This window comes from Narcine bancroftii, chromosome 5 (assembly GCF_036971445.1).
Source record: "Narcine bancroftii isolate sNarBan1 chromosome 5, sNarBan1.hap1, whole genome shotgun sequence".
Classification (NCBI taxonomy): domain Eukaryota; kingdom Metazoa; phylum Chordata; class Chondrichthyes; order Torpediniformes; family Narcinidae; genus Narcine; species Narcine bancroftii.
The window spans coordinates 79,896,926-79,909,995 of record NC_091473.1 but is presented as its reverse complement, the minus strand read 5'-3'; the positions used below and the strand labels follow the sequence as shown (position 1 = coordinate 79,909,995).

The window sequence follows — 13,070 nt, the reverse complement described above, 5'->3', positions numbered from 1 at the left end:
TACTGATGTCAGGCTCACTGGCCTATAATTTCAAGGGTTACTTTAATATACCTGTAGAAACCCTTAGGATTTTCATTCACATTGCCTTCCAAAGCAACCTCATGTCTTCTTTTAGACTTCCTAATTTCTTAATGCTTTTCTTGCATTTTTTATACTTCTCAAGTATCCAATTTGCTCCATGCTTCCTTTACCTGTTGTACACCTCTCTCTTCTTCTGAACTAGATACCCAATATCCCTTGAAAATCAAGGATCCCCACATCTGCTAACTTTGCCTTTAATCCTGAGAGGAACATAATGTACAAACTTTGTACTCTCAAAATTTCACCTTTGAAGGTCACACACCCTTGCCTAAAAACGAATTAACCCTATCTAGATACTTTTTCAGTTCCGCAAAATAGGCCTTCCGCCAATTTAGAATCTCAATCTGAAGTCCAGGCAAATCCTTCTCCATAATTGAAACTAATGGCATTATGATCACAACGCAAAATTTTCTGGTCACATACTTCTGTCACTTATCCTGTCTCATTCCCTAATAGGAGATCCAGTATTGCATTCTTTCTAGTTGGTATCTTTATATATTGATTTAGAAAATTTTCCTGAATACATTTGATAAACTCCAAGCCATCCAGCCCTTTTACAGTAGGGAGTCCCAGTCAATAAGCTAATGTACATTGAAGGTGGCCCTGGTACGTAGATGATGCTTTTGTACAACATTTATTTGTTCAAGAGAAGAAACATCATTTAAGTCCAGAATTTACTGTCCATGTATATTTGCTCCTTATTGGTTCATTTCTGAGGGCAATTAAGAATCAACTGAAAAACCTAAAGAGGGAAACTATTGCAGATTCTTTTCCTTGAAGGATGTGAGTGAATAGATGATTTTAAAAAAATACTACCATCCTCCCTAAAACTGGAGCAATACCCTTATTCTGTATTTATTTGATGACATGAATTAAAATTCCCAAGCAGCTCTGGTGGATTTCAAACCAATGTCCCCAAAGTCAGTGTGGCTCCACCTCTCAATCCAAACATTTAACCAGTGGACAACATAATGGTGAACAAAAAATGATAGACTTTTACTCTTTTGGACTGCATGTCAGGCAATTTGTAAAATAGTTACCTGTTGGAAATTCAATTGTTGAACTCATAGAATGATTACAAGTCCAATCTGATGCTACAACATAAACAGAATATATCTGGCCGCAGAGTAACGAGGGTGTTCTACATGATGTTTCTCTTGTGTTGCACAACATGTTGTTTCCATCAGCTCCTTCTCCAATGGCAGTGTACCACTGAGCTCCTTTACTCTCATCCCACAACACTAGTGCTGTATTGAGGTCACAATCTAGTTGTGCTTTGATATTCTGTGGGTCACAAGGAACTGAAAATAAAATTGAAAGTTAAAATTGTACGTCAGATGGTTGGACCAACCAAGAATAAGACATTGATGGATGAAATTATGACAAAGTCAATAATTCCCAGGAAAATGTTTTTATCCATTCATAAATAGAGAAATTCATAGAGTAGAAATAATGCAGTGGAAATTTACTGGAATTATATTCATGGAGAAGGAATTCAGTTATATCAGGAAGCCAGAAAACGATACATGGTTCTATATGGGACAGTGAAGCTGGAGTGGAGAAATAATATTTCAAATGGTTTTTCTGGAAAAATTAAGGAAAAAATTCTGAGAGGAGGTTGACAACATGTGACAACATTTTACTGAGAGGACAGAGATCTCCGGTAAGTGGCAAAAAAGTGGACTGTGGACATGAAGTGAGAGTTAAATAAGAAAGTCTTCAGATGCTGAGGTTAAGTGCAATGTACAAAAGTACTGTGGCCCACCAGCACATCACAGGAGACTGAGCAGTGGGTACACAGTTCAAAAAGGCACTACTTTTGAAGATGCTTAGGGGGAGCTGTCTGGCCACTGGCATCTGGGGAGGAATAGCTCCGAAGGGGACAGTTGGCTACTGGGGTAGATTACTGGTATAATAAATAATAGATAACTTTGCTTGAATTAAGCCTAGACAAAAGAGGCTGCTTCATACATTTTTCATATTGCTTCTTTTTGTTTTCATTTTAGGTTTAAAATGTAAAATAATTAAGTAACACTGGTATTACTGGTATGTTTGATTTTAAACACAACTAACAATTATGCACTTCCTTTAAAACTGTATCTTACTTAAAATCCTTGTTTTTTTGATGTTAAATACAAAGTAAAAATGAATTTAAAATTATTTGGTGTGCATCGTGGATGTGGCCCCACAGGTCCAATGTCACTGAAAAATCTTTTAACCTTTTAACCACTGATTCACCCTCTGGTATGTGTTGTGGCAGCTTTTTTATGTGCTCGCTCACCCTAACGTTAGAACCTGGCTACGCCCATGCTCAGAATTTGTTCATTTTTAGTTGGTGGTTAAAAAGGAAAATATGTCCAGGATGGCATCCCTAATAAAAACATTATTCATTACCTGGGGATTGATATATAGTTAGTTCAAAAATTAGCACAATCAGGATTAGTAAGAAATGCTGCAAGCCTATCACTGGAAACATCGTAGGAAATAATTCTGTGAATTCTAAATGTGACCAGAATATATAGAAATATTTTTTGGGAGATGAATTGGGAAAAGTTAGAGTAGGTTACATACACACATTTTAAAACAGATCTTATTTGAAATACTGGAAAATTCATATCTACAGTAACTCGGCTGAAATTGTGAAGAGTGGATATGGAAACTTCAAAGTAAGTGATAATTAAATGAATCAACTATTGTCTTTAAAGCAACAGCAAGAGACATACTGTCTCCTGACACCTTTTTGCAAGGGTTTTGACAAGAGTGCTCAGAGGTCACTGATGGGTTCTTGTTTACCTAAAAACAACAGATGAACCAGAAGACTGACTTCTATTGTTTGATGGAGAAGCTCAGGTGGTTTTTTTGCAAGCAGTCTGGGTGAGCGAGAGAGATAGAGAAGGAGTGAAACAAGTGTCTCAGTCAGTGTGGGTGAGACAGAGAAGCTTGTTGGAACTGAAGCAGGAAGCTTGTTGGAACTGAAGCAGGAAGCTTGTTGGAACTGAAACAGAAGCTCCAGAGTGAAGGATGGCTGAAAGTACTGGCTGTCAGCTGTTTCACTTTCACTTGGAATAAGTGGAACAGAAAGGAACCCTGTGGTAGCCTGAAAGAAAGAGGTTATCATCTGGTGAACCCTGATGAGGCAAGTTTCATCAGTGAGACATTGAGGTGACTAATGGTGGTACCTCAGTTGTGGAAATCCTGGAACAACACATCTCTCTCTACAAAACCTACAAGAACCTTCCTGAGTGGTAAATATTTACCTTTTGAGCACCAAAGCCTGATGAATTTTATACATGTTAAATTCTGGGCACAGTATAAGAATTGCCTGCAACCAATGAACTTGGAAGAATGAGAAGTGAGATTGGACTGTGAACTAAAGAACCTTTTTAAATTTACACACACAATTACATACACGAGCACTTAGAATTAGAAAGGGGTTAAGTTAGGTTAAGTACATTAAAAATAGAGGTAAGTTAAAGTTTGATTCTGTTTTCACGTTAAAAGAGAATTAAAAGCAACTTTTGTTTAAGTAACCCTTTGTTGTCATGCATATCTATTGTTGCTGGGTTTTGGGGTCCTTTGGGCTCATAACAAAATAGTGCATATGCAATTCTTGCACTTGCTGGATCAGTGGCTACATCTAGAATTGAGGTGGATAAATCAAAATGAATTTCCACTACAGAGTTGCAGACCATAGGTGTCAAGCACTCACGTTCAGAAACTGCTTTCGTTTCATCCTATTTTGGTGCACAAAATGGGCGCTGTTCTGCCCCAGCAAAAAAATCTGTGTAACTAAAAAAAAATCAGAAAATTGAAACATCCTTGTTTTTCTTTTGAAACTGTTTTCATTGTTTCCCCTTTTAAAGAGTATTAAAATCCATCTTTCACTATTAAAAAGGCAGCTGCTGTACTATTCAGTTATTCATTTGTAGGAAGTGTGTCAGTGCTATTAAAGATTTTAACCTTACAACAATTAAAACATAGAAACATGTGAGGTTATCCACTTTGGCAGGAAAAATAGAAGAGCAAATTATTATTTAAATGGTGAAAAATTGCAGCATCCTGTCATGCAGAAGGACTTGGGAGTGCTTGTGCATGAATCGCAAAAAATTGGGTTTCAAGTACAACAGCTTATTAAGACAGCAGATGGAATGTTGCCTTCATTGGTGGAGGAATTGAATTCAAGAGTACTGGTGAGGCCGGACCTGGAGTACTGTGTCTCCATACTTGAGAAAGGATATACTGGCCTTGGAGGTAGTCCAGAGGAGCTTCAGCAGATTGATCTCGGAGATGAAGGGGTTGACCTATGAGGAGAAACTATATCGTCTGGGATTATACTCACTTGAATTCAGAAGAATGAGAGAAGATCTTTTAAAAATACATAAAATTATAAAAGGGATAGATAAGATAGAAGCATGAACATTGTTTTCACTGGTAGGTGAGACCAGAACTGGGGGACACAGCCTCAAGATTCAGGGGAGTCGATTTAAGACAGAGATGAGGAAAAACTGTTTTTCCCAGTGAATAGTGAATCTGTGGAATTCTCTACCCAGGGAAGCAGTTGAGGGTACTTCATTAAATATATTTAAGGTTCAGTTAGATAGATGTTCACATAAAAAAAGGAATTAAGGGATATGGGGAAAAGGCAGGTAGCTGGAGTTGAGTCAATGATCAGATCAACCATAATACTATTGAATGGCGGAATAAGCTCGATGGGCTGGATGGCCTACTCCTACTCGTATTTCTTGTTCTAACCTGACCCTTCTAGTCCATGCCAAACACTTTCTCCCACCTAACCCCACTGACCTACACTCAACCCATAATCCTTTCTACCGTAACAGCTACAGATGAGGGAAAACAGGAGTGGGGAGGTGTGGGGGAGAAGGCTGATGTTCATAGGAGTAACAGCACACAGGTGAACAGATGGAAATCCCTTGACATGAGATAGGTCATTTGCAACCCGAACCATGGGTAACCTCATGTATCATCAAAAGCTGTAGCTTTGATGCCTCAGATTGAGGCATTGAATTTAAGGTGAAGTTTGTCACATTACATCTGGTTCAGTGAAAAGGGTTCTTCCATGAGCAGTCTAACATCAACTCTAACATCCATAGAAAGTAGAAAGACAATGACACTATTACAGTTTAGAGTTGCAATGGGAAAAAAAAGACAATTAGTACAACATGAGAGCACTATTTTAGGGTTCATTAATGAGCCTGATAGCCATGTGGAAGAAACTGTCTTTAAGCATGTCTTTTTGGGGGGGCGTGGCAAGATGGCCTAAGGATCAGACGTGCCTTACAGTCCTCTCCTGACTCTATCTTATCGTTTTGTCTAGAAATGCCCATTAAAATTCTTTAAAAGTTTAGATAACTTCAGTGCTGTTAATTTAACTTATGATGGTACAATTGGTGGAAAAGAGCAAAAAAAAAACGACAACAGATTATCAAAAAACTACATTTTCCAAAAGTTCAAGTTTTGGAGCCTACCTAGAGGAAAGACATCGAGACTCAGCCCGAAATGGATCCCAGGAGAAAGGTACAGCTTTCGGATGTAGAGTTCAATATTACATCGGTAGAGCCCTCTAAAGAGGGCGCCAAACAGCCTTTAGAACAAAGAGTTACTCAGGTTCGCACATGTGCAGTAGCATCTGACGGCAATGTTATGAATGAACCACTTGTAGTAACATCAGTTGAAGTACCGGCTGGGGAAAGGCATTTGTCAACTGTAGCGGTGGCACTGCAAACTGCACCTTTTGAGATAAAAGAACCTATACAACTTGATGTACTGGGAGAAATTAACACATTATGGACTGGGGAAAATCCCGGCCAGCGTCCTCTAGTCATTGCTGGAGAGGCTGTGGCTGGGGTTTCCACACACAGCTATACTACAAGGAAGGCAACCAGAATGAAGGAAGCAACAGAAGACCCTTTGGTTATGCAGAAGAAGCAGGAATCTGTTGAGCCAGAATCTCTTCCAATTGAAAAGATTCTTGTGAATCTTGAATCTAAATTATCTTATACAATGCAGGGATTATCTAAGATTATGACTGAACTTGGTACTAGGTTCAATACTCTGATGGAAATAAATTCTCAACAGATGGCTGAGTTTGTAGCTTTTAAGCTTGAAGTGAGAGATAAATTTAATTCGTGTGAAGAAGATATAGACGAAATACGAGATCAAGTTTCAGATGTGACCAAAATGGTCGAAGACTTACAAACTCAAAATAAACATTTGGTGAAAAAGATTGATTATTTGGAAAACCAATCCAGACGGAACAATATAAAGATTACTGGTTTGCCGGAAGGAATGGAGGGAGCAGACCCAAGAAAATTTTTTACTGAATGGATTCCGCAGGTGCTGGGTCAAGAACATTTCCTGGAAGGTATAATACTGGAACGTGCTCACAGAGCCTTGCGTAGAAGACCTATTTCAGGTCAAAGTCCAAGACCTGTTTTGGTTCGTTGCTTGAATTATTACGATAGAGAAATAATTTTACGAGTGGCTATTAGAAATGCACAACAGAGAAAATCACCCTTGATGATTCAAAATAATCGAGTTTTTTTCTATGCGGATTTGAGTGAAGAAGTTATGTTCCAATGACGGGAATTCAACTCTGCTAAAGAGTTGTTGTGGAAGAAAGGTTATAAGGCAACCTTTAGATATCCAGCTGTTTTGAAGGTTTTTCAAGATGGTTACCAACCAAAGTTCTTTGATTCTCCAAAGGAAGCTATAGCATTTGCTCAAGGGCTGCCAATTACTCAGTTTCAACAGAGACGTAGTCCGCCGCGATCTTTAAGGAGACAAGAGATGGAAGAAAAGAGCCGTACTCCAAGAAGGAATGGTTGTAATGGTGACTCGGCAGTTGGAGCTGATTAAAAGAAGAGTTGTTCTTTTTTTTTCTAATGTTTTTTTTAAAAAAAAGGAATATTAAATAATGATGATGTTAGTTTAAGATGAAGTGAGAGTTGGGGGAGAGAACTGGATGGGCACTACTTCCTGAAAGTCATCTGCTACGTGTGAGTTATCTCACACCCATTTTTTTTGGGAGTTACCGCATTGCACGGTTTAGACGGGAGGGGGTATTTTTAACCTCCTACCCGTTTTTTTTTCCTTTTTTTTGTATTATTAGATTAAAGAGTGAAGGGTTTTTTTTTGTGTTTATAAAAAAAAGCATAAGAAAGTATTTGATTGTTTAAAAAACTAAAAATTGATGTGGTTTTTTTTGTAAAGTTTATTCAGTAGATAAGGAATATTTGAAATTTAAATGTGAATGGGATGGATAAGTTTTTTTTTATATTTTTTCTTTAACTTTAAGGTGAAAGGAGTGGTAATTCTGGTGTATATTATTTTGCTATTTTAGTTATAGAACGAAGGGAATAATGGTGAAAGTTATAAATTGAATTGTACAATTCTTAATGAGGCTTGAATTTTGTTTGTGGTTTATGCTCCATTTGTTGAAGATATAGATTTCGTTGTAGATGTGTTTTTATTATTTGGATATCTGAATTTTAACGTAATGATTGGGGATATTTAAATGTGGTATTGGAGCTTTTATTGGATAATTATTCAAGAGTAAAAGGGAAAAATGGTGGAAGAGTACTAAAATTGAATTGTACAATGTTTAATGAGGTTTGAATTTTGTTTTAAGATGGTGGTTTATGTGACTAATATGATGATAGATGTGAAGTTAGTTGATATTTGGTGAAGGTTTATCTCGATAGAGAAAGTATTTTTTCATCTTTTTTTTCATGCTACAATTTTTTTTAAAGAATTGATTATTGTTTAAGAATTTTTGATAGACAATGTTACTAACTTTACTAATTTTTTATATTAAGTTTGAGTTAAATATATGTTTCATCTTAACTCTGTTAAATATATGCATTTAAGTTTGATTTAAATATGTTTTTTAAGTCTGATATCTTAGTATTAATTACTTTTCTTTTTGTTAGTATTTTAATCGGTTATGTTTTTGTTTTTTTTTGTAAGTGGTTTTTTTTCACATATATTATTAACTTTATTAATTCTTCACTCTTTATTTTGGGGGGAAAGGGGGGGTTGGACTAATTTGAGTTGGGTTATTAATGTGTAATAATTATTGGGGAGGGTATAGTTTATTTAGATTACTGATACTGTATTGTAATTTTATTATTTTGTTCTTAATTTTTTTTAATATAATTCTATATGTTATTCATGTTACAAAATCTTAAATAAAGTTTTAAAAAAAAGCATGTCTTTTTCCTGGTGGTAGGAGGGAGAAGAGAGTATCCAAGGTGTGATGGCTCCTTCAGTATTTTGGCTGCTTTCCTAGGCTGTGGAGCCTGAAAATATTAGAGCATGGCAATTAGATTTTTTAATAAAAAGGAATGACTGGGGGAGATTTATAAATTGTAAAAATAATGTCCCATTTTAATCTCAAACCATTCATTTTACTGAGAGTTGAAGATGAAGATTGAAAGGTACCACTGTCAGTCAGTCCCTAACCGAGAGGCGCCATGCAACTTGGTGACATCTTCACATGCTCAGAATACATGACAAGAAATGCCCAGGGAGAAGAACCTCAAAAGCAAATGGCCACGATTATTTCAAAACATACAAACAGGGATTTTTAATTTTATTCACAACGAGCTAGAAGCCAATTCCAGCTATTTAACCTCATGCTGCCCAATTACACCCTAATTGACCTACAACTCTGTAAAATTTTGGATGGTGGGAAGAAACCAGAGTACCCATAGAAAACTCAAGCAGAAACAGGGAGAATGTACAGCTCCTACAGGCAGTGCTGGGTTCGAACCCGAGTCGCTGGTATTGTAATAGCGTTGTGCTGTTACTTTAACAATGCCACCCCGAGTGCAATTCAACCATATAAGTTGGTTCATTTCTCACCTTAAAGTGGTTTGACTAAATTATTATAAAATTAACCAGCAACATGCACAGAACAACATTTAACAAGATAATTATGAATAATATCCAAAACAGCACCTTTGAATATGAGTAATGAAATATCAATTGATGAGAAACTCTAAAGTTTTACCTGCATGTACATTCACCACTGCACTTTGGGGGCTCCTGCAGATGTCATCTGTTGCTAGAACAGAGATTGTGTAATATTCACCACACTGTAGGTTTTGGATTTGAGCGCTTGCATCACTTGTGTTGAATAAAGCCGTGACTCTTTGACTGTCTCGAATGGTCACAGTGTATAACTGTGCTCCATCAGTCTCATCCCACCAGAAGGATATTGTATTCAAATCACAAATCAGCTCAGCTGTTAGATTCTCAGGAATGCATGGTGCTATGTACAAAATACAAGTGAATATCAATTCTCTTGCCGTCTTGTATATATATATATATATATATATATATACATATATTTACTAAGCATCAACATTATTTTCTGGTGGGATATAATTTACCAGTTTGGATTTGGATGGAAGTACTTGAAATACTGTGCCGACCATAACTCAGTGTTGTAACGGTTATGTTATAGGACTGTCCACAGTGTAAATCCAGCATTTCATAGCGTGTCTCTGTTGTGTTGTGAGAGTGTGTATGTCCATCACTTCCTTCTGCGATTACATTGAATTCCCTGGCTCCATTAGACCGGCCCCAATATACTACCACTCGATTGGAGTTACAATCCACATTGGCAATGATTTCATCTGGGGCACATGGTGCTGTAGAAAATGAAATATAGACATATAAGTCAAGAAATTATTGACTGCTAAGGTTCTGTCTGCATTCACAGAATATTGAATCGCAGGTGGATTTTGGGCATCTCACTGAAATCAAATACCTTCAGTCACAAATATTCCACATTTGTCCATTCATTGCAGATCTTTGCATCCAAGAAATTTTAGATCAAGAGTCTGGCTCATTATGGTTGTGACCCATTTCAAATCCTAAGTATCCAAAATGATTATCCTGAATTTTTAATCCTTGCATTAATGTTGCCAGGCATGAGAAAAGAATTCTTATTCCACCCAACATAAATTTAATAGAAAGGTTCTTTAAAATGAGAAGGTTGGAATAATGTCCAACTCAGGTGATTAATGTGGAGAATGTTAGCCTGAACTTGTTCTCCTAATAATTGGTAACAGCAGATTAGTGATGGCTGTTGCATCTGAAACATTTTGAAGTAGTGCTGTATTAAGAGATTCCCTCTTTCTGCATTACCTGTCTGAATTTCATAGCTGGAGCTTTGGAGGCTGCTGCAGGTTTCTCCAAACGCGAGCACCGAAATGCTGTATATTTGGCTACAGTGAAGATGTGGGATGAGGCAGCTTGTTTCAGATGTGGTGCAGGTGGCTGTGTGCCCATCATTCCCCTCAGCTGTTGCAGTGAACCACACTGTGAGATTACTCGGCTCCCATGTTACAAAGGCAGTGACAGCGGCACAATCAGCTTGTACGTTCTGTGGGGGACAAGGGGCTTTTGGGGAGGAAGAGGGACAAAAGAGTATTTAGTTAATGATAGTAATGTAAAGTTTCAATTGTTTCCTTTGATAACAAAATTGTTTCCATGGAGATACACAGTCAAGATGTAAATTGTCCTTCGAGGCATTCAGTTCAGCTGGGTCTGAATTTTCAGATCAGGCCTTTTGTTGCTGGGGTCTGGGTCACTTACCTTAAAATAGAAGAAGGAAAACCGTGTCTTCTATTTGAAGCCACTATTACAAAGGATTAAAGTTGGAAGCCATGCAAAAACATACATGTCAAACATTCCAAGACAGAGAAGGAAGTAAGAATCTCCATAAATTTCCAAACAGTGTGACCTGACTGGATTACAGTCCTCAGAACAGCCTTTCAGTTACAGTAATGAATCAATTATTTCTCACATAACTTACTCAAGAAATTTTACCTGTTTCAGATTCAAAAACGGAGATGTTTACACTCTGACAGTAATTGTCCATTGCTGTCACAGATATTAAATATACTTCACTGCAGTGGAGGTCCATAAAATCACAGTTTGTTCCTGTTGTGTTACACAGTGAAATATGTCCATCTTGTCCTTCTGCCGTTGCAATGTACCACACGGCACCATCAGCTTTCTCCCAGGTCACTGACCTACTCCTGGTGTCACAGTTCAGATGGGTGGAAATGTGTTCAGGTGCACAAGGGGCTGCAAAATATGAAACACAAACTTGCTGTGAATGGGCAGTGAATATATTTAACATTCAATTCAGTTTTCTAGTTTTTTTAAGCCAATAAAATACCAGCAGATATGTCACTGCATTAAGGATTTTTAAAACAGGGAGATGCCAAATCGAAAACTTTTGATCCTGTGGTTACAGTTTTGACTTACAGCACACAGAATTTGCCTCTGCTCATTCTGAGTGACACAGGAAAAATAATGGTTTACCTTGAACCAGTTATTAATTTGTAAATTTGTAAATTTTTAAAATAAATATTAATATTTAAAAAATATTTTGCACCAATTTTAATGGTCTGTAAAAATTTTGAACATCAGATTTCTGTCAGTATGGGTATATTTTTCTGAAAACATCCCAGCTTGGATAGAATGGAAAGCTCTAATCCTCAATCACTCATATTAAAGACTGTCAGACTGTTAGCAGGATGAGTCTTAAGCCGCTTTCAGGTGGAATTGCCAGGAGAATGCGTCTCCGGAACAGGCTGCGGGTGTCTTCGAAGGGATCTTCAGGTGGCAGCACTGAAGGAGGTGTTCTGCCATCTGAAAGGTCTGAAGCGGGGAGAGGGGTTGCAGAGCAAATGCCGGCTCCTGAGTCTGGGAGGGGCAGCCATCTGACAGCTCACCTCCCCGTTGCCTGACAGCATCCTCCCCACTGCCTGACAGCCCCCCTCACTGCCTGACAGTCCCCTCCTTGCTGCCTGACAGCCCCCCAGTGGGGGACTGCAGGGCTGGGGCGGCCAGTGGGCGACTATGGGGCTGGGGCAGCCTGTGGGGGACTGGAGGGCTGGAGTGGCCGGCGGGGGACTACTGGGCTGGAGTGGCCAGTGGGGGACTGCAGGGCTGGGTTGGCTGGCGGGGGACTGCGGGGCTGCAGCGGCTGGTGGGGAACTGCGGGGCTGTAGTGGCCAGCGGGGGACTATAAGGCTGGAGCAGCCATCTAGCCCTGTAGTCATCCGCCGGCCGTTCCAGTCCCATAGTCCCCTGCCAGTCGCTCCAGCTCCGTAACCCCACACCGGAGAACTGTCAGGGCAGCGGGGAGTTGGGACGCCAGCTGACTATCATCAGCCCAGCCCCTGCTTTCAGGTGCAACGGGGGATTCTCGGAATAGGATATTATACCTACAGGAGAAGGGTTAGGTAGGTAAACATCCTGGCCGGGTTCTCCACTTTCAGATGGCCACCCAACAGCCGCATAGGAGTACAATAGGCAGCTTTACAGTCAGATATTGTGTCCATCTTAGTTGTACAACACCTCAACTTTCTTGTCAACATTTGCTGGGCCTCTTAAATGAGTCCTGGAACTGTTGGAAGACAGGGTCCAAGGATCTTAAGACTAGAATTTGTTTTTGGTCCTCCTTTCTACTTTAATTTCCACCCAATACAGAATGAATCAATACTGAACATGCCTGCTTCAATGAAAATACTTAGAATCGAACAATTCTTTTGACACTGTAGCCTTATTAATATCCACCTCACCACACTTTCTCCAAGTAAATACCACAAAAATCCATCTCACAGAATTACTTTCATCTCTCTTCTCAAATCTCCTTCATCTCACACACATATGCTACATTACACTTCAAAGCCCATCATTGCCTGAAAATGGCTTTGGTGTGTTCTAAGGCCATAACATATACAGGTACTCCCCAACATACGTTTGTGTTCTGTTCTGGATGACCGGTCATATCTCGGAATGGACGTATGTTGAGAAATGATACTGGAGTAAAATGATCTATTTTCTTCCATTCTCTATCTCCAAATCCTTCTCATTCTCTCTGCTGCAGAGCCCTGCCAACTCCACTGGCCTCTAAAATCTGTCTGACTGTCAGAATATTGAGCAAC

At 38.8% G+C, this 13,070-nt stretch overlaps 1 protein-coding gene across 1 annotated transcript; it reads right to left on the bottom strand.

Annotated features, from left to right (window-relative positions):
- Nucleotides 1-219: 219 nt before the first annotated feature.
- On the bottom strand, nt 220-11,039 carry LOC138765305 (fibronectin type III domain-containing protein 7-like). The gene is made up of 6 exons (XM_069942350.1): nt 10,939-11,039; nt 10,255-10,509; nt 9,495-9,755; nt 9,113-9,373; nt 1,122-1,382; nt 220-281 (listed from the first exon to the last, which is right to left on the bottom strand). The coding sequence occupies exons 1-6, from the start codon at nt 11,033-11,035 to the stop codon at nt 220-222; spliced, it is 1,197 nt and encodes a 398-aa protein (XP_069798451.1). The 5' UTR covers nt 11,036-11,039.
- Nucleotides 11,040-13,070: the final 2,031 nt, after the last annotated feature.